General features: G+C 56.2%; 1 protein-coding gene across 4 annotated transcripts in view; it reads right to left on the bottom strand.

The window, feature by feature from the left end:
- The window catches only part of PTPRU (protein tyrosine phosphatase receptor type U), a 73,686-nt gene that overhangs the window by 939 nt on the left and 51,316 nt on the right, over positions 1-21,431 (bottom strand). For 2 of the 4 annotated variants that reach the window (XM_040974375.1, XM_040974373.1), the window contains 12 exons: positions 17,435-17,625; positions 16,711-16,786; positions 16,244-16,320; positions 10,192-10,228; positions 9,462-9,559; positions 9,245-9,361; positions 8,365-8,519; positions 6,272-6,407; positions 5,726-5,875; positions 4,172-4,345; positions 2,299-2,439; positions 48-173 (listed from right to left, as the gene is read on the bottom strand). In XM_040974375.1, coding sequence (XP_040830309.1) covers positions 48-173; positions 2,299-2,439; positions 4,172-4,345; positions 5,726-5,875; positions 6,272-6,407; positions 8,365-8,519; positions 9,245-9,361; positions 9,462-9,559; positions 10,192-10,228; positions 16,244-16,320; positions 16,711-16,786; positions 17,435-17,625 — 1,478 coding nt within the window. Of the gene's footprint in view, positions 1-47; positions 174-2,298; positions 2,440-4,171; positions 4,346-5,725; positions 5,876-6,271; positions 6,408-8,364; positions 8,520-9,244; positions 9,362-9,461; positions 9,560-10,191; positions 10,229-14,684; positions 14,703-16,243; positions 16,321-16,710; positions 16,787-17,434; positions 17,626-21,431 lie in introns of all 4 variants that reach the window. The other 2 variants (XM_040974374.1, XM_040974377.1) reach the window with 2 other exon arrangements.

The following is a 21,431-nucleotide window of genomic DNA, read 5'->3' as shown; positions in this document are numbered from 1 at the left end:
GGGTCACCACTGGCTACCTTGGTCTCCACCCAACTCACTCCACTCACCCGAGAGACATTCTGCACCCGGAAAACTCGGGCCACCAAGTCCTCATCCGCCGAGCCTGACACAAACTCCACCTCCATGAGGCCATACTGTTGGCGGCCCGGCTCTGGCCAATACTGGTGGCAGGGCTGGGAGAGAGAGGACAGCTGAGTGGAGCCAGGCCAGAGGTCACTGCCACAGCCACACACATCCCAGGGTGCACACCTTCCTGAAGTTCCCAGACACCCTGGCCCACCCCCACATCACCTACCACCTTCAATCTCCCCCGCCATCAGGCCACCGACTGCAGGCCATGCCCTACAGAGATGGCCACGTGGTCGCGTGTGCACATATCCACAGACACACATGCTTATGCAAGGCTGCCTCCTGGGGACAGGCCTGGATTGCCCAATCAGCCCTGTCACCCCTGTCCGCCCAACCCCATTTTCCCTCTCATTTCTGCATGACAGGTGCCTATCCCAGGAGGTGGTACAGCTCAGCATCTCCCTCCTGCCCCAGGACCCATCCCATCCAGGGCACTAAGGCACAAAACACGCACCTCCCCAATCACAGAACCCACGACAATACAGACAATCTCAGGCTCCTTGTCATAGAACCTTACTTGTCTCAGCTCTTCCTGGAGCCTGGAAGAGGCTCTTCCCTTCCATGGGTCCCATTTGGCCCTCCAATTCCTCCCAGATGACAGGAAATCCTATCTGCTTCCCACCCTTACCACAGCCCCTTGGGAAGGGGCTGCCACCTTTCTCTCGTTGTCTGGGTCCTGGAAGCTCCTTGTATTCAGAATCTTATACCTGCTGTTCCCTCCAGAAACAACAGACTTCACTTCCTCCAGGAAGCCTTCCCTGATACATTATTCCCCACACTTCTGTATGTCCCTGTGCTGGCCCCATGAGAGCCCTTTTCTATCTGTCTGGTTTTGGCCCCTGCTTCCCCATGCATGTAAAATCTGGCAGAGACTGGGACCTCATCTCCCCACTGCCCATTGCAGGGTCAGACGGGTTGCTGGGGAAGGGAAGTACTAGTTAAACACACAGGCAGATGAGTGACCAGTGTATGATGTCACGAATGGGTGGGCCTCTCCCTGGGTCCGTCCTTGGGTCCCTCCCTCCTCCTTGGCAGGGATTTGCTCTGAACCCCCACCCAGCACCTGCAGCCCCTCACCCTGGAGTCCTGGGTCATCTACACCAAGTGCCTGCCTCCGGAAAAGCCCAGGTGACCATGCCTTGCCTGGGTGGCCAGTAGGCAGCTGAGAGGGGGAAGAGAGCTTAGGTGTGAGGGGTTTCTGGGAGCTAGCAGGGTGTGGTCAGGCAAGGCCTGTGTATGTCCTTGAGCCCCAGCCTTGGGAACTCCAAAGGGAAATGGGGAGGGTGCCAGGGTCTGTTCCCGAGCTGAGGTGACCAAGCCAGTATGAGCCCAAGCTCGGAAGCAATCGCCGCCCTCGTCCTCTCCATCTCTGCCACACACAGAGGCCCAGCACAGTGCTAAGCACACCATGTGCAGCTTGTCCTCACGCTTACCCTGCAAGCATGGCTCTGTGCAATGGGACAGAATCAGAGAGGGAAAGCAGAAAGGAAGCAGGAGGCCCGAGTTCTAATCTCCCTCTAGGGTGTTGGAGGCAGAGCGACGGGGACCGCAGAGGCCCTAACAGAGGCAGCCCAGGAGATGCCTAGCTCCACCACGTCCCAGCCCCACGACCTCAGAGGGCCATTTAGGTCTTCCTAACTCCCTCACCTGACACCTCCACCCCTCAGGCCACTGCGGGTTGTGGCTAAGACCACAAGCATCAAGCAGAATCTAGGCTTCCTGCAGGTGCTCAGCCGGGAGCTGCTGGAGTAGAGGGGCCGACACAATGACCTCCAGCCTCAAGCACCAGGATGCCATGTAGGTACCGGTTTGGGTCCCCACTGCTTCACTTCCCATTCAACTCCCTGCTGATGGCCTGGGAGAGCAGCGGGAGAATGGCTCACGTCCTCAACCTCTGCACCCCTGTTTGGGAAACATGGAAGAAGCTCCTGGCTTTGGATAAATCAGCTTAGCTCTGGCCATTGTGGCCACTTGGGGAGTAAACCAGTAGATTAGATCTTTCTCTCTCTTCTTCTCTCTGTAAATTTGCCTTTCCAATGAAAACAAATACATCTTAAAAAAAAAAAAAGACAGCAGAGAAATACATCTTAAAAAAGAAAAAAAAACAGGGGCTGTGAGGGGCTGTGGACAGCAGTCGAGGAGCAGAGGCACCATGGGCACAGGGCTCACCCAGGCAGAGTTGGACTGGTTGAGCTGGTTGAGCATGACGATGGAGGTGCACCCATAGTCGTAGACCAGACGCCAGAAGTCGGGCGTGGTGCTCTGCAGCGGGTGCAGGGTCACGATGAAGGCCGCGCTTCGAGTATAGCTCTGTGAGGAAATGGTGAATCACTGGGGAGCAGGGGGGCTTTGACAACACAGGGACAGGGGAGGGACCCTGACACGGGCCACACCCACCCCAGCCCACTACTCCCCCAAGCTGCACGATGGGGTCCCACAAGACCAGGCCACCTACAGGAGCCCATTTCCAGTGCCTGGCAGATACACAGAGGCCTGGGCTGACCAGGTGGGTCCCCAGGCTTCTGGTACCCAAACCTGTAGTCCTGGGATAGCAACAGCAAGGAGCATTTAAGCGCTGCAGGCAGTGGCTGCCCAAGCCTGTGCCCCATCTCTGGGCATCTACTACTTCTGCTGCCTAGACCAGGTTTCCCCAACGTGCACGGCTCTCACTCTTGCTTCAAGCCACCGCCTCATCAGCATGGGGCACACACACAACATTCACAACACCCCTTCAGCCTCCTTTTCCAGAGATTTCCAGTGCTCAGGATTATATTGCATCGTTATTTATCTACTGCCCCACCCCAGCACCCAACATACAGCTCAAGAGAGCAGATACTAAGGGTTCCTGCTTGTGCCAGTACATGGAAGGGCTTCAATCAATATTCCAGAATAAAAATCTCCAGGTCCCTTCCAACTCCACGGATTGTACCCCAAGAGCCCCAGGTGCTGGGAGGCACCAACCCAGCACCCCACTTTGCACTCCTGGGCAAGCTGGCCCTAGCTTTCTGCCCAGCAGAACTCCTGTCCCAAGTCTCCCCTGGGGCCTTGCCCTGCCCGACTCCTGCCTTGTCCCCCCTTCTCCTGACCTCTGACTCTAGTCCTCCTCCTGACCCAGGGGTCTGACCCAGGCTCCAGGGGAACTCTTCTGGCCTTGACCTTATCCCATGCTTTGGAATGGGGCAAGAGGTAGGCACCCTGGAGGGGTCCTTCCCGGTTCAGCAGCCCCTCAGCTGCCTCCCTCCCCACAGCAGAGCTCTCTGATAGCTCACCGAGCAGCAGCCTCCCAGAGCCCAGCCAGCCTGGCTACCTGACAAAACATCCACAGGCTTGAGCACCCCCAAACAGATCCAAGCTGGCCCCCAGAAAAGCCACTGCCATTCAGATATCATGGCATCTGGCTCCCCAGCTAACAGAACCCAGGTGGCTGGGAGCAGGTGTCAGAGGCATCAAGGTATTCAGGAAAGGGGCAGGATCATCCCAGCAGCTTCTCCCCTCCCAGTCCCAGCCAGCCCCAATGCACTAGGGACCAAAAAAAGCCTTCTTCCCAGGCTCCCAATGGGCAGGTGAACATGCTGAGGTCAAAAAAGGAACTGGAAATCCTCAATTTCCATCCAAAACTCACCTGTACCCTACATTACCCCTTCGAGGGTCCTGCGGCAGGCCCAGCCACCCAGGCAAGCAGGTAAGTAAGAGTGTGTGTGTGTGTGTGTGTGTGTGTGTGTGTGTGTGTGTGTGTGTGCGCGCGCGCGCACGCACGCGCTTGTGTGTGCACGTGTGTGTACATACATGTGCATGCCTGGACATACAAACGAACACATAAGCCAACATACTCCAGCAGGCCCCTCACTGGCTGGGGCTGTTCTGCCCCCCTGGAAGCCACCTGGAAATAGGTGGAAGAAAAAGCCCTGGGGAGCCTGCCCAGTCCTGCCCAGCCTGCTCCCAGCATGGGCAGAGGCCGACCTGGAGCCCTGGACCTTGACTAGCCCTCAGAGAAGGGCATCCCAGGCCCACACCCCTCCCTACACTCCCGCCACAAGCGTACGTCAGTCAGGGCTGCGTTGATGTAGTTGTTGGGGTCCCCGTCCGTGGAGAGAAGGAAGGGCAGGCAGCGGTCAGGCGGCAGGACATCCATGCTGCGGTTCTTGTCGCGGTTCCGGGGCAGCAGGGCGATGCTGCACTCCTCCACGTCCAGCGCTGGCGTCACTGAGTTCAGCGTCTGCCGGCGGGAGAAGGAAGACATTGAAGACATTAGGAAGTGGCTCCCAGGATGGAGACCTGGCTGAGTGTGCTGAAGCTCACTTCCCGGACAGGAGAGAAGGCAGGGCCCCCTGGGTTCGTGTCCAGGCCATGCAGGGCCCGGGTGGAGCTCTGGAGATCAGGGTTGGCCACGATCTCAGACATGCAACTGCAACTCTCAGCCTCACTTTTCTTGACTGTAAAACGGGAGGCTCGAGCCAGAAAATGGGGAGCACTGGGCAGCAGAAGGCAGAGTGCAGCTAGCCCAGCTCCTCAGCACCCCCAGCCCGAGACGAGTCCAGAAGCCCCACACCCTCTACCACACCCCACGCAGGTCACTTCCCAGGGTCACAGTGGTGTCCAACAGGACATAGGTCCTGAGCACTCAGCATTAAACGCAGCCATGGCCTCGGGCCTCTCCTGTACTCTCTGACTTCAATGTCCTGTGTATCTAAATCAGGGGGAGACGGGGAGGCTCAGTTTCCTTCTGTTGTTTCTGGGGATCCCTCACAGGGAACCCCAAACTATCATGATCGGCAGACATGACTCCTTTCTCCAGCAGTTACAGGAGCACCTCCTATGAGATCACCCGCGGCCACTTCTAGAGTACCAGGTCTCCGGCACCTGCTGTCCCGCCAGACCCTCAAAGAAACCCTGGTTCTCACCCACCCAGTGACCGCTGTCAGATTCCTCAGAACTACAGGGAAGCAAGCCCAGGCCTTCAGGTACAAGATCAAAGCCCAGGGCCACCAGTGCACCTGCTCCAAGCATCCCCTAGGGCTCTGCCCTAATATTCCTGCCTTATCCCTCTAGCCCCAGTAGCTGGCTCAGGGATGGGCAAAGAAGAGCCCAGGCCAGGCCTCCTGTTGGGGCTGCTGGGAGCTGCACATGTCCTTCCTCCAGAATCTCCAAACAGCAGAACCCTTGGGATCCTGGTCCTGCCAGGAACAGGTGCAAGTCTGAGAACAGGGCCAAGAGCAGCAGGCAGAAACGAGGGTGCATGGTCACTAACGATGCGGCCCCCGGATGCGGCCACAGCCGAAGCCATCCCATCCTCAGGCCTCTCACACAGAAGTCTCCGAGCCAGCATTTATCCGTTCAAAGCAGCCGGTGAAGGGAGAGGTTAGCTTCCTTTCCTCGGTGACAATGCTGAGTCCCAGGCTGAGGGGCCGGTGCAAGGAGACCAGCACCTAACTAAGTCAAGGACTGGAACCTGGTCTGTCCCTCCAGCTGCGGACTTAGCCTGGCCCCTCCTGCTCGGTCCTGCTTACAGTACCAAGGACTTGTGAGTACAAACACACTCATATATGCACTCCCATTTACACACACACGCACACACACACGCACCACTCGTCCCCACCTGGAACTCTTCCCGCAGCTGGGAGGAATTACTCTGAGGATCAATACGGATCATCTCCTTGTAGGTAGCCTTAAACTCACTGACAGGGATGGTGGTCTCCCCACACAGGCAGGCCTCCAGGATTGCATCATGGATGAAAATGTACTGTTCCTGCAACAGGACACAGGATTATGGGGGTGACTGAGCTGGAGAGCTGTAGGGGACAAGGAAAATAAGCAAGCTCACGGTCAAGGCACAGGCTGGACAAACCCTGCTTAAATGACCTTCACTCTACCATGGACCCGTGCCATGCTCTAACAGCTAAAGGGACAGCCAATGCCACACATCTAGTGAGAATGCAAATCCCACGTGGCTATAGAGCCCAGTGGGCTACCTCGCCCAACAGAACACAGCGGGGCTGACTTGAAGGAAACACCAGGAGGTCGGGAGCCCAAGTTCAGGGACGACCCCAAGGGAAGGACCCCCGCCCCAGGAACATACTCCAGCTGCTCACGAGACCCCAGTCCTTGGGGAGAGCGACGGTGGGGACAGGGCTGGGTCTCACACCTCGGTTTGGATCATGTTGACGCGCCGGGAACAGAGGGTCTTCACGCAGTTGTAGATGTCCACGACCCCCTCACACTCGGCCATGTCCAGCATCACATCCAGGACGATGTAGCAACCGGTGCGGCCAGTGCCCGCGCTGCAGAGACAGCATCCCAGACCCCATCAGAGCCTCAGGCAGGGAGCAGGGGACCCAGCCCCACCTACACCACGCAGAGACACAGAGAGACAACATGCCGGAGGTGTACTGGGGAAGAGGGGACAGAGGCCAGAGCAGGGGGATGGGCTCCAGGAAGAGGGGTGTGGGAGGGCCAAGGGGAAGCCTGCCCAGTGTAGCAACTTGGGCAGGAAGAGAGGGACAGAGGAGGCTCACAGGGCTAGGCAAGAATGTTCTTTCCCCTAGACCTACCTCAGCGACTCCTACACATCCTTCAAAACCCCACACATCACACCCATTCACTTACTCACGGAGCCTCTCCCCTCCCATCCTGCCCAATTCCAAACAGATGTCCCTTCTCGGCACCCCTAGTAACGTGGGCAGGTTTTCATTAAAACGCCCCTGCTGCTATGTGGCTGCTGCCGAGGGAGCCGTTGCTCTAACCCGACCAGGAGCTCAGCCGAGCTGCATTCCTTCAGTCAGCAGCAGGCGGAGCACGGTGGAGAGGGGAGGTGTGGACAAGGATGGACACTGAGATTCTGGGTTGGAGATGGTGGTGTCCAAGTGGCGGTGAGGGCATTAGCAAATGGCATCCCTTACAGCTAGGAAAGGCTTCCATTAGCACAACCACTTCAGGACATGCAAAAGCTGCAGCAGCTGCACAATGACACCAGTCCTTCCCCACGGACACCGCACACAAAGGGTGCTGCAGGATGTCGGCAGCAGTGTGCCTAACAGCCTCGAACCGGAAACCACGACGGCAGCAGAGACACAAACATCCTAGGCCATTCATGCACCTGCCAGACACACACCATGATCCCCAATGGGCGCCGGTTCTAGTCCCAGCTGCTCCACTTCCCATCCAGCTCTCTGCTTGTGGCCTGGGAAAGCAGTCGAGGATGGCCCAAAGCTGTGGGACCCTGCACCCGTGTGGGAGAACTAACTGGAAGAGCTCCTGGCTCCTGGCTTCACATTGGCTCAGCTCCAGCCGTTGCAGCCGCTTGGGGAGTGAAACATCGGACGGAAGATCTTCCTCTCTGTCTCTCCTCATCTCTGTATATTCTCCTTTCCAATAAAAATAAATAAATCTTTAAAAAAAAAAAAACAAGAAAAGAAAGAAAGAAACTGGAGTGTGCCAGCACGGTGGCTTAGCAGGCTGACCCTACACCTGCAGTGCAGCATTTTGTGTGGGTGCTGGTTTGTGTCCTGGCTGCTCCACTTCCCTATCCAGCCCCCTACTTGTGGCTTGGGAGGGCAGCAGAAGATGGCTCCAGTCCTTGGGCCCCCGCACCCACAAGAGAGACCTGGGGAAGGCTCTCGGCTCCTGGCTTCGGATCATGTCAGCTCTGGCCACTGCAGCCATTTAGGGAATGAAAAGATGGTTAGATGATCTCTCTCTATCTCTCCCCATTCTCTCTGTAACTGTCTCAAGTTTCATTTTTAAAAATGAGATAAGACGACCTTGAGCCCAAAAAGAAAACAGAAGAAGAGCAAGGGCAGCTGGGGTCACAGATGCCAATCCAGGGGGAACTGGATCTGGAAGAGGCGGAGGGTAGGTGAGGAACTGCAGGGTATGTCAAGGCCAAGGTTAGTGCAGGGGTCCAGAGAGGGTGAACTCTTTCTCAGCCCCGCGTCACACCCAGGACACAGCAGGTGCATAACAACCACCTGCCGGATCAAAGCAGGTGGGAGCCTGGTGCCTCAGCATCTCAGCACCTCCTCAGCGCCTGGGACCAGGAGAGGATGTCAGGCTCAAAGGGCAAAGATCCTTTGCCGGGGGGGGGAGGTCACATCACGCTCATGTTCTGTCTCTGCACAGGACAATCTGAGGCCTAGAGCCCCTGTGGGATCTTGAGCCAGCCCCCCACCTGCCCCTGACCTTCCCGACTACCCCCACCCCACTGGCCCCTCTTCCCCTAGGGACTCCCAGCACACCCACCTGCAGTGGATGACCACGGGCCCCGCATCGGGTGGGGTGGAGGCTTTCACGCGGCGGATGAAGGCCAGTAGCCCCGTGGCATGGTAGGGGACGCCATGCTCTGGCCATGCAGTGAAGTGGAACTGGCGGACCTCATGCCGGGCAGAGTAGCCTCTCTGTAGAGACGAGAATAGAAGCAGAGTCACAGGTGGCATCCACGGGGCACCTGCTGCATGCCAGGCATACCAGTGAGCATCCCCCTGCAGCCCACGGCCAGCTCTGGGGAGGTGGGGATTTATGTCACGTGGTGCAGCTGGAAACATCAGGCTCAAAGAAGAAACACCACTTCCAGGAGGGCAGGCGGATCATGTGGGCAGGACTTAGACCAGGGTCATCCTGACCCCTGAACCTACGATTCAATACCCACCTCCACCACCAGGACACTGCGTGAGCAGAGATCCATATGATTCAAGAGGCACAGTCTTTCCTCTAAGGATTTTACAGGGCAATTCAAATACAAATGTGGACAGGTCTTGCCTGCTAGTCACAAACCATGGCTTCTGGTAAATGACACAACCACTCCAGGCCTCACTGTCCTTGTCTGTAAAATGGGCTAATGGTAAACACTGAGTCCCACAAGCTTCCCAGGACTTGGCACAATGCATGGCATGAGCTCAGAACAGTCACTGCCTGTGCTGTCCTAACCTCCTCGTGGGCTGCCCAGCAGTCACTCTCCTATCCTTCCATGGTGCACCTTGCAGGGGAGCCCAGTAGTTCTCTGCAGTGGAAGGCAGCAGTTCCCGCCCCTTCCTCCTTCCCCTCCTCCTGCTGCCTAGGCTGAGGCTGGGGGCTTGTTTGGGGGAGGGTCTCCCTGTGGAGGACATGGGACAGGGAGACTCACCCTTTCCAGGGCGAAGGTACGCACGACATACTCAGCCAGGGTCTCCGTCTTCACCAGCGTGATCTTGATGTCCCCATACATGTCTGAGTCTTCAGGCCAGTACCGCGAACATTTCACCTGTGGTGTCCACAGGACCACACTCCGCGGGGTGCTTTGCCATCCCTCTCCCACCCTGGCACATGGCACACGCCCCAGCACAGCCCACAGCCCAGCTTACCCTGCCCACCTCGACCAGCTTGGTGATCATGACGATGCTGGAGCAGTGTTCCTGCCACACCATACGCCAGAAGTCGTAGATCATCTCGGGCTTCGGCCCTGGGTGGGTGCACACAGGGTGCCTGGCCCTGAGGCAGGGTCTCTGCCCAGTACAGCACCACCAACCTAGGCCAGAGGCTCCCTGACCCCCGATGGGGGATCTGTGCTCACCCATCCTACCCCAGCACTGCCAGCTCCTTCCTGCAATACCCTAGGTGCAGGTGGTATCAGGGGAGGGCCTGGCCCCAGCTATCCTGATTGGACTGCAGGTGGCAGCGGGGGAGAGCCAGCCTGCAGAATCAGATCCCCTGATCCACATGGCAAGTCTCCACGAGGGATGGTCCAATGGACAGTTGGATACACAGCCACAGGAAACAGGTGACCACCAGACCCAGGGGCACAATCTGCAGCCAGGAAGACTGGGCTGGCCAGGCCTCTGAGTGGATCACCTTGGAGACAAATGGTTCGACTAGAAGTCTCAGGCAAACAGGTCACAGAGGACAAAGAGGGGACAGACACTGACAAGGCAAGGGCCAGGTTCTAAGAGATGCGGTCAAAAGCGGGGATCGGAGAGGCAGGAAGACAGGAAGACAGGCAGACAGGGTCAGGAAGGCAGGCAAGGGCATTGCAGCACACTGGGTGGGAAGAGGGGGAGGGGACACCGGATGCACAGGCAGAGGGGGGTCAGGTACCTTGGGTGGCTATGAAGTGGTTGGAGCGATGGTAACCCTAGAAGAGGACAAGATGGGTGGTGAGTCCCCAAGGATCAGCCCTCAATCTCTCAGACCTCCTCTGCCTTCCCTCCCATCAGGGTAAAGCCCCCACCCTCCTCCGGCCCCCTGTCCCCTTTATCCACAGGCCTCCTATCGAGGGAAGCTTCTTCCCCAAGGAAGGAGGTGGGGACAGGCAGTGGAGACACCCATGTCTTGGCTGCATTCCACCTTTGCTGTGGGTCCCTGGGAAGGCCTCAGGGGGCTCCCTCCCCATGAAGTGGGGCGAGCCAGCTGTTTGCCACCAGGCCCTGTTTGCAGGCAGAAATGAGGTCAGGACTACCCCACCTCACCTCACTCCCAGAGTCCCAGGCTCCTGCCCAGGGATAAGCAGCATTTGTCAGCTCTCCCACCCACCTCAGGACCTCAGGAATGCATCACACCCTCTCTCTAAGCCAGAGAGCCTGGGTGCCTGGACAACAAAAGCATCGGGTTGGAAGCAAATGAGCACAAGAGTTAAACACAAATTTTGAAAATCAGTGACACCAACAAGGGACTTTCCTGAGACCCTGTTAAGCTCACTACACTAAACATTCTACCTGCCTCACATGCCCACCAGAGGCCCAGCACACCTGCAACTCCCTCCCCAGAACCCTCCGGCTGGGGACAGCAAGAAGGCCCCCAGCACCATGCCTGCCCATGGAGGACCACATCCAACAAGAGGTCCTGCCACAGAACCTACATGGTTCCCAGGGCATTGGTGCAGGAGCCAGGGCAAGGGGGCGGAGCACCGCAGGGCCGGGATTGGTGCGGGGGAAATCAGGCAGCTGGGCCCCACATCTCAGGTTCATACAGCTCCCAGCGACTCCTGCGGCCCAAGCACGTCAGGAGCCAGATGGTCCAGGTTCATATCCCAGCTCCACCTCCTGCTAGCCGTGTGCCCTTGGGCCAAAACTCCTCTACGTCCCTATGCTTTCACATTCCCATCTGGGAAGCAGAATGACAGAATCTCCTTCCTAAGGTTGTTATGTTAATAAAGCGCTACACACTGGGGTGGGCATTGGGTCTAGCAATAAAGACCTGACACGCTGGAGTGCCTCGTCCAGCTCCTGACCCAGCTTCCTGCTCACACACCCTCGGGGATGAATCGAGGACCTTCAGTCCCGCCACCCAGCTGGGTCACCTGGGTTGTGTTCCCAGCTCCCAAATTCATGCCTGGCTCCGGTGGAATTTCAGGAGTAAATCAATGGGGTGTTAATCACTAAATAGATTTTTTTTGAATGGCTACAGCTATTATGAAGTGATCTACACTATGTATGTGGCAACTTGAAAAGCAGAGTCAGCCTGTGACACTTTCAGAGCATACAGGATCCTTAGAGATCCCAACAGCACGGATGTGAGGGGCTGCTGGGTGGAGGGGTTGGAGTCCAGTACCATAGCAGAGTGACTGGGGCCAAGATAAGGGGCAAAGAGGAGGATGGGCAGGGTCAGGGGAAGTGCTGAGGGGCTGCCCTCCCACCCCAGAGCAAGGTACACTGGCAGCAGACACCTCCGAATACCAGTCTAAGAATCCCATCTGAGAGCAGGGGCCTCATCCAATTCAGCCATCCCTGTTTCCTGCCCCCATCCTAGGCCCAGCCCAGTGCCAGCACTCAGGTGCCAATCAGGAATAGAATTCACTGGAAACAGCAACAACTGGCTGGTCTACAGTGCAGTTCCAGGACAAACGCTGCTGCTTCGCTCCTGCATCCTGTCCTCAGGGCACGAGGATGGTGCCACGGTCACACGGCCTGCTTTGCCATAACACCCCTGGAAACTAGCTTAGAGCAGATAACCTTCATTATCTGTACTTAACCTTTTAAATACATTCACATACTATTGTAAAATTGTATTACATGAGGCCAGTGTTGTGGTGCAAATTAAGTTAAGCCGCTGGCTTCGACACCAGCATCCCAAATGAGTACCAAGAGCCAGCTGCTCTGCTTCCCATCCAGCTCCCTGTGAACACTCCTGGGAATGCCACAGAAGATGGGCCAAGTCTTGGGATCCCTGTATCCACATGGCAGACCCAGATGGGGTTCCAGGCTCGTGGTTTCAGCCTGATCCAATCCTGACCATTGCAGACATTTGGGGTGAGAACCAACAGATGAAAGATCTCTGTTTCTCCATCTCTCTGTAACTCGGCCTTCCCAATCAATCGCCTTTCTCATTGCCACTGTGGAAGCCCACCACTCAGGCTGCGGGAAGCATGGACAGATCCCAGGAGTTGGCAGAGTGCCCCTGTGTCTGAGCCCTCTGTGGTGGGGTTATAGGAAAGGATAGGCACCTGCACCTACAAGCAAGACCACCCCAGGGCAAACTGGGTGCTCCCCAAAGGGTAAGCACAATAAATGTGGAAATAATAGTCTTACCCACTTTCCTGTAGCCCTTGAACCTTTTTGCCCTAATCAACTATGTAAAGATTGTTAAAAGAAAAAAATGGAAAAAAAAAAAAAAGCGTAAGCACAATTTAGCATCACAGTAGGTCAGTTAAGGGCTAAGGCTGGGTTTGCCAACTAACAGCCCTCTGGCCAAGAACAAGTCACTGAACTTGACTAAGGCTCCATTTTCTTAAGATGTCACTGTGGATCAGGAGATGAAATGAGGCATGCCAGGTGCTGTGCCACTGTGGAGACTTTCCACTTCACACATTCTATATCATGTTGTCTGAAAGTCTGATAATAAGCAGTATTTTAGCAATAATTTTTTAAAGGCAAGTGATGTATTTTTAAGAGGAAAGAGGAGGGGGCCAGCACAGTGGCATAGCAAGCTAATCCTCCACCTTTGGTGCTGGCATCCCATATGGGCGTTGGTTCAGCATCCCAGTTGCTACAATTCCCATCCAGCTCCCTGCTTATGGCCTGGACTAGCAACGAAGGATGGCCCAAATCCTTACGTCCCCACAACCACATGAAAGATCAGGAAAAAGCTCCTGGCTCCTGGTTTCGGATTGGCTAAGCTCTGGCCTTTGTGGCCACTTGAGGAGTGAACCAGCGGATGGAAGATCTTTCTCTCTGTCTCCCCTTCTATCTCTGTAAAACTCTGCCTTTCAAATAGAAAAAGAAATAAAAGTAGAAAATTTAGCTATCACATAGTAAGGAGTACCACCTGGGAGGGGCTAGATATGTGGTATGTCAAGGTAAGTATTTGTCTACTAATACTGGCATCCCATGTGGGCACCTGTGCAAGTCTGGCTGCTCCACTTCCCATCCAGCTCCCTGCTAAGGTACCTGGGAAGCAGCAGCAGTCAATCCAAGTGCCTGGGTCCCTGCCACCCATGTGGGAGCCCCAGACTGAGTCTCAGGCTCCCAGTTTGGGCCTGGTCCAAGCCCAGCCATTGCCGCCATCTGGGGAACCAGTAGATGGAAGATCTTTCTGCACCTCTACTTCTGACTCCCTGTAATTCTTCCTTTCAAATAAATTATTTTTATTTTTTTTTAAAGATTTATTTTTATTATTTTTTCATTGGAAAGGCGGATATACAGAGAGGAGAGACAGAGAGGAAGATCTTCCGTCCGATGATTCACTCCCCAAGTGAGCGCAACGGGCCGATGCTATGCCGATCCGAAGCCAGGAGCCTCTTCCGGGTCTCCCACGCGGGTGCAGGTTCCCAAAGCTTTGGGCCGTCCTCGATTGCTTTCCCAGGTCACAGGCAGGGAGCTGGAAGGGAAGCGGGGCTGCCGGGATTAGAACCGGCGCCCATATGGGATCCCGGGCGTGCAAGGCGAGGACCTTTAACCACTTGCGCCACCGCGCCGGGCCCCAAATAAATTATTTTTAATCAAATAATAAGAATCACATCCATGATCAAGCTTTATGGCAATAATCTACGTGTATCAAATCAAATCAGAGAACAAGTGGATGAATTGGGGCGGCTTTTTTAATTCTTAAAAGGACCAAAAAGCGACAAATTTAAATGACAGAATATTTAACCTGTTCCCCAAGAAAACATTCAACGTAGGACTAAGTTGAGGGTGAAATGGCGTGGGTTCATTCAAGCACACTGATCACAAAGGGAATAGAACACCATGAAAACTAGCTTAGGGGCAGGGGGTGGGCACTGACCCAAAACTCCCAGCAGGCATCAGTCAGGGCCACCCAGGGCAGCTCCCTGCCATCCCGGAGACCTGCAGAAGGCATAGCTAGCAAAGGCTACTTGGGAGCAGCAGGGCCATGGGACATCCAGGAACGGCCAGTGTGCCCCCACACACTGCCTACATCCAGGCAGAGGGGGACAGGAGGGACCTGAATGCAGCAGGCAACTGTGGGGTCTAGTCCCCAGCTGCCCCACTGAAATGGATGCCCGGTGCCAGGTGCACAGGGAGAGGGGAAGGACAGAGAGAAAGAGAGAGAGAGAGAGACAGCGAGAGAGTCAGAGATACAGCCCATCAGACAAGGGAAGGAGGAGGAAGAGGAGCAGGGGAGAAGATACTTACTTGGCGGTTTATCCGAATCTTAATGATTCCAGTGAGGAACAGTACAAGGCAAAAGAGACAGAGATTAGGCAAGAGGCAGATGGAGGCGGGCAGGGCACAGGAGTGGCCACCACGGGCGATATCAGCGGGGGAAGGCAGAGCAGAGGGGGCAACGTGCCAGCGTGTGGCATGTCCCTTAAGCCCACTGGGACCTCACAAAGATGGAAAAGAGGCCCCACCACCACCAAAGCTACACACATCTTCAAGACCAGGCCCAGCCCTCACCCCAGCTAGGGGACGGGGCAGCAGGTGGGGGTGAGGGCAAGGGCTTCTGGGAAACACGAGGTGGCACCTCTGACCCCAGGGAGATGAAAAGAGGGAGAGGGGAGATAGGTTCCATAGCCCCAGCTGCTCAGGATGAGCCTTGCTTGTCTGGGCCCTGCAGGCCTTCACTTATGCTGTTCCCTCCCTGGAAGGTTCTTCCCTTTCCTCTCCAGCCACCCAGAGCTTATTTAAGCCTCGCTTGGTCCACACAGCCTGCCACAACCAACCGTGGCTTGGGCCCAGCCTGCACATTCCCACCCACTCCAGCGTCTCTCCATCTCCCCTGCAAGAACGCATGAATGAATGTGCATATACATATACAGTTACACGTCCAAGGAACAGGGGCTGGGCCTGTCTGGTCTACTGCTGTCTGACACAGCCAATGCCTGGCACACAGGAAGCACTCAACACTGACCTGATAAACAACCAGACAATGCAGCCCCCAGTTTGGTTAGCTGCAGGCAGAAGAGGGATCCTGCCCAAATCCGCAGGGTGGGGGGCCTGTCCCCTCTGACTCCTCATTCACATCTGGGGAACAGACTCATCACCCTTTCTTGATCCCCAAGCCTAGTCCTCCAGGCTAGCTTCCCTCTCCTCGGATACCTTCCTTCCAAACCAGCCAGATGCAGCAGGTGGCAGGAGAGCCTAATGGCAAACAGTAAAGGCTTAGAGATACAGGCAGACACCTGCTCTGTGACCAAGAGGTGACTCAGATCCCCAGCAAAGTAAGGGCCTGCTGGGAACTGCCTTGCAGGGCTTATACACTGAGTGTGAAGTGCTGGGCACAGCACGGGGTACACAGCCCTGCACAAGAAGCAAGCATTGCTGCTTTTAAACCACCACTGTAGTTCTGGTCCCAACACTGCACCTGTCACCTAATACCCCCCCAGAGCAAAACCCAACTTCTCAGCCTACTGCGCAAGGCCTCCACTACTCAACCCCCACCTATCTCTTCCTCCAGCCTCACTATGAGCCTTCGATTCCTCCACGAGAGGGGTCCTTCCTTGCATTTCTACCCTCTTTCCTTCTCTCAGCTTCACAGCCCATGTCTCAGGCAACTCCAGCCTGCAACTTTCCCAAGGCTGCTGCCCACTCACTCCTCCTCGCTCCCTGGCTCTAAGTGCAGGAGGTAGAGTGCTCACAGCTTAGTTCTTGGAGCCTCCACCTACTCCCTGACAGGTTTCTGCCCAGCCTGGACAGGGAACCTGGAGCAGGCAGGGCCAGGGCAGCAGAAACGGCAGGGGCGATGCACTCACGTCTATGTAGTTGGCATTAATGTAGTCGGCGTTGGGGTCTGCCAGCATTGGGTGCAGTTTCACTCGGTGTCGGTCGTCTGTGAAGGCAGAGCAGGTGGAAATAGAACTGAGCCATGAAGCCAGGAGCTAGAGTAAAGGATGGGCAGGGGAGGGGATCCCAGAGGCCAGAGAGTCCAATGCATGGACTGTGCAGTCCAGGAGGCCCAACAGCGTCTGCTAGTTAGCTATCAGCTGTGTGAGCTCATGCAGCAGTCTTAACCTCCCACACCTCAGTTTCATCATCTGTAAAATGGGAACATTTTGCAATCCTGCCATGTCACAGGGCAGTGGGGAAACAACAGCTCTGACACTTGGTGTAGGGCTTGGCTCCAATGCCACTGGAACTCATTCTGGCTGTGCTCCCCTTCGTTGGCAGAGGAGCATCTCCCACCTGCTGCCCCACACCCCAGCTCTTCCCCAGCACTCACAGGCAGGCACAGGCTCCTGCCGGCCACCCTTGGGCTTGTCTTTCTTCTTTGTGGCATCCCAGCCTTCAAAGAAGCTCTGTCAGAACAGAAAACAGAATTCAGGGAGGATGGCAGGGCCCTCACACACGGGACTCCTTCCCCTCCACAGGGATGATAGGGTGGGCCATTAAGGTCAGGAATGGGTCTCAACGAGGACCTGAGATAAATTCCCTGTGGATCCCTCCATCAGCAAGGGGCCAGGTTCAGTTGCAGGGAGGGTGGAAAAAAGGCAAAGAGGGTCTGAGTGCAGAGTTCAGCATAAGCTCAGATTAGAACAAAGGCCAGGAAGGTGGTGAGAGGCCCGGACGGAGAGGAGGCTGAGGGAGCATCTGAGTCCAGATAGACGCAGCTCGGGATCCAAGTCAGAACTGACATGGAGCTCAGGTTGAGGGTCAGTGTCAACCCCAGAATGGCCTTAGGTCACAGGCAGGTCAGATTAGGGACCAGGTGAGGATGGAGACCGAGATGAGATTCAAGGGCAGATTTCCACAATTAAGAGTGAGAAAGCAGGGCAGTGCAGGGTTAGGGTGAGAACCAGGGTCAAGGCCATGAAGGGTGGTGGGTTGGACAGTGTTGGAGCAAGGGGAGGTCCAACCAGGGCAGGGCTGGGCGGAGAGCTGTGGGGGTCGGGAGGAAGCATGCGAGGCCAACGGGTGTGCTGGTGGCCCCAGGGCTGAGCATGCACCTCGTACTCCTGCTTGAAGCCATAGCCCTCAGCCGTCTTCATCTGGTTGATATGTTGCAGGAGGTCGGCCACACGCACCGCAGGGTGCAACTGCCCCGTGTGGTATGGGGAGCCCTTCCGGCCACACGGACGCCGCGGGGAGCCCCCCAGGAGGCTGCTGGCCTCAGTGACCCCACCACCACGCTGCTCTCCTGCGGTGAGGGAAGAAGAGAGGGAAGAGTTCCTGGTGCTCAGGAGGGTCTGGCCTGGGGAGAACACCCCCACAACCCATGTGCCTAGAGCCAGGCAGAGACTCCAGGCCAGTCCCTCCCCCTGTGCCTCTCAGGTCCCCAGACCATACAACCTCTGAGAGCACTATGGCCCTGCCACCTGGGAATCCTATGATCCCCACTTCAGGAGGCATCACTATGCTGCCTGCAGGGATCAGCGCTCAGCAGGGCCCAGGACAGCCCAGCCAACCTTCCTGCCTTCCAGGAAACAATCTGGAATAGTGGTGAGGCCCTGCAATCACCCCAATTCAAAGACAAGCACAAGGGAATGAGCTGCCACCCCACTCTCCCTGCAGATGAGCACCGGGCACCTGGCCAGCATCAATCCACGGTGCCAGCACTTCCACTACTGGCCGTGCCACAGCCTTTACCAGGCCAGACAGGTGGCAAGGCTCACAGTACCCCATACTTCACCCCATCCCCAGCTCTCCCAATCAGCAACCCCAGGGATGTACCACTCAGACCTCAGGGTCAGGTGCTGGGAGTGACAAGCCTCCCCAACCCCCACAACCCCACTCAGCCACACCTACCTGGGGACACTTCTCCCCACCTCCTGGTCCGGCCCATAACACTTGCCCACAGTCCTCCTCTGCCTGAGTCTGAGCTGGTTGGGGCCCCCAGTGGAGCCCGGATGCCTGCCCTGCCTTCCCATATGCTGTTCCCTCTGCCCGGGCACCTTTCCTCCCCCTACTCTTTTTGTTCACACTCATACTTGAAGTCTCACCCAAAACGACCTTGCCCAGGACCCCCAGAGAGACCTCCTGAAGAACTCAACTTTCCCAAACTCGGCACATATCAGATTGCTCCAGGGCTTCTACTGGCCTTCCCCATCCCAGCTGCAGTTTGCAACCAGCCAGCAGGCGGAGAGGGACAGTAGTTCGGGCCTCGCTGCTTTTCTACTCCTTAGACCAAAAACCAACGCCGGGCTGCCTCCAGTTCAAGATCTGAATGTGGTAGCTTTGCACATTTCCTCTGCTTCTGTGGGAGGGCAACCCAAGTTATAGGGCCAACCATGACAATCCCCTAGGGCCTTATATATATCCTACCAGGTTGGACATTCCCCCACCCCACATCTACAACCTCTGGGGGTTTGTGTGCATCTGAATCCCCCAAGATAGGCAGACAAAAGACATCTCAGGGGCACCTTTCACACTGAGGGGGAGAGCTCTGGGCATCCCACGAGGTGCTGTGCCTAAGGCAGCCAGCCCAGGCCCAGCACAGCGACCTAGCCTGGCAGCTAGGCTGAGGAGGGGAGGGACCTGCAGAGATCCAGAGAGCCAGGGCTGCAGACTCAGACAAGCTGACCTGAGAGCAGCCTCCCGCCAGGGTTCTCAGGAGCTTCTGCCACAAACACACAAGGTCCTCTCGGGCAGGCCTTCTTGGACAGCTCAGGGGATCACCGATAAAACAGCCCGAGTGTTCTTTGCAGAAACAGAGCTGACAGCTGCAATTCCACATGGAGCTCTCCAGGTGGAGGGAGGAGCAAGTGAGGGCACCAGGGGATTCAACAGCTCAGCCCTGACCTGACTCCAAGGATGGGGGTGCAGGCAGCTCACCATGGCTGGGGACTAGCAAAGCAGCTCCAGCTGCCTGACACCCTGACGGGCGACCTGAGCCAAAGCCAAGCCGCTCAGAGCTGAGGCCAAGTGCAGCACCAGGTGTCCTCAGAGCGAGCCTGCAGGGAAGTGCCAGGATCCGACCCTCCCTTCCTCTCCCATGCCCACTGAAGCACATTTCTGCCCAGGCTGCAGGGCTCAGCTGGCCTGCAGTGGCCAGTCCAGGAGGGATGGGAGGCAGGAGTCCTGGCGTTCAAGGTCACCCCTACCCCAGGACTTCCTTCTGTCAGGCTCTGCCTCTACTGCAGAAGGTCACCTACGAGTGATCACTGGACAGCTAACACAGGCCCTGCCAAAAGAGCCCTGTGTGCCAAAAGACCTGGAAGCAGATTCCGACACAAGTTCTCAGGCCTCTCGGGGTCTCAGCTTCCTCATCTGGAATGAGAATCCTCAGGACTTCCTCGGACCTGGATGGAGACGGACACCTGGCCCCATTCCCCAACCAGTGATGTGGTCCACTAGCACCCGTGACTGTTCCCTCACAGCTCATGCTGGCTGACAATTTCCCTAAAGAAACACAGCCCCCAGCAACAGCAGATAGTCCCTGACAGGGCTTGGCATGATTTTTAAGTCAAGTAACATCTAAAACAGCCTTACAATCAGACACTATGGGTACCTGCAGAGGAAACCACTGAGCAGAACAGGCTGAAGCAACCTGCTCACCACAGCAGCAGGATTCAAGGCCAGGCCCCTGGGACTCAGGGACCCTGCTGTCCATCCTTTCTCTGCCTTCCTCTCTCCCTAATGTAAGAACCTAGCACTTGGGGGAACAGCCACTGGATAGGGCCCAGCACGATGGCTCAACTGGCTAATCCTTTACCTTTAGGCACCAGGATCCCACAGGGGTGCCAATTTGTAGCCCAGATGCTCCACTTCCCATCTAGCTCCCTGCTTGTGGCCTGGGAAAGCAGCAGAAGATGGCCCAAAGCCCTGGGACCCTGCATCTACATGGGAGACCCAGAAGAAACTCCAGTCTCCTAGCTTTGGATCAGCTCAGCTCTAGCCATTGCAGCCACTTGTGGAGTGAACCAGTTGATGTAAGATCTTAATCTCTGTCTCTCCTCTCATTTTCATCAAACAAAAATAAATAAATGTTAAAAAAAAAAAAGCCACCAAACAAGAGGCCCTGAAGGGGTCCCAGGTTGTCATGCACCACACTTCAAGGCTGGAGCAGACTTTGACAGAGGGTAGGTCCCAGCTGGCATCTTCATACCAGCCTACACCCCTCACCCCACATGGTATATGCCTATTTTAAAACCTGCATGCAAAGGAAGCATCAACCCAGCCTGCTTTCCTATTCCAGGCCTCTGCTGTCCAGAGAGAAGAAGGGGGACACTGAAGAGGGGAGCAGCAAGCAGGGACACATGCGAGGGTGCACCGGAGACTCAGCTCCAGCCCCTCGTTCTCTCAAACACGTCCTCCCCCCTTGGCCTGCATCCTGCCAGACCCTACCCAGCTTAACCTGACCCTGACCATCCCTGCCCAAGGGTGCACACACCAGAGCACCACTGGCCACTCCCACTGCACAAAGCGTTCAACCTGGTTCCGACTTTCCTGGGTCGGTCTTGGCATCCTAGGAGCAGAGGCCAAGTTTCTTGCCTCCCCGAGGAGGACTGGTGCCAGGACAACATCCGTACCACCCTCACCTCCCACCCCCCTCACTTCTAACAGAGGATGCAGTCCACAGGGATGGCACCCCTGGCTTCCCCCCAGTGCCCTCTGCAGACCTCTGCCAGTGCTGCTCCTCTTCCACACCTGCCCTTTCCCTCCCACCCAGCCTGGCTCTTCTCAAGCCTCCCTGCCCCCTGCCACCGCTAACCTGTCATAACTCAGATAGGTTGGCATTTAAATCCTGGCTCTGCCACCTTCTGGACATGCACCTTCCCTCCCTCCGAGCCTCCATAGCAGCTCCCGAGCAGGGTAGGATGATAAAATTTTCATGTGAAAAATTAGAAAGAGAGCCTGATTAATAAATACAGGCTCATGAATTTGAAAACTTATACAAAATGGACAGATTCCTAGACAAGCCTGACTTACCCTGAAGAAATAACAAGAACAGCAACAACAATAAAAAGATTGAATAATCATGGACTCCTCCTCTAAATAAAGTGA

Source organism: Ochotona curzoniae, unplaced genomic scaffold (genome assembly GCF_017591425.1).
Source record: "Ochotona curzoniae isolate NIBS_2020 unplaced genomic scaffold, NIBS_Ocur_1.0 contig_2404, whole genome shotgun sequence".
Classification (NCBI taxonomy): domain Eukaryota; kingdom Metazoa; phylum Chordata; class Mammalia; order Lagomorpha; family Ochotonidae; genus Ochotona; species Ochotona curzoniae.
This window is presented reverse-complemented; position numbering and strand designations above follow the sequence as displayed.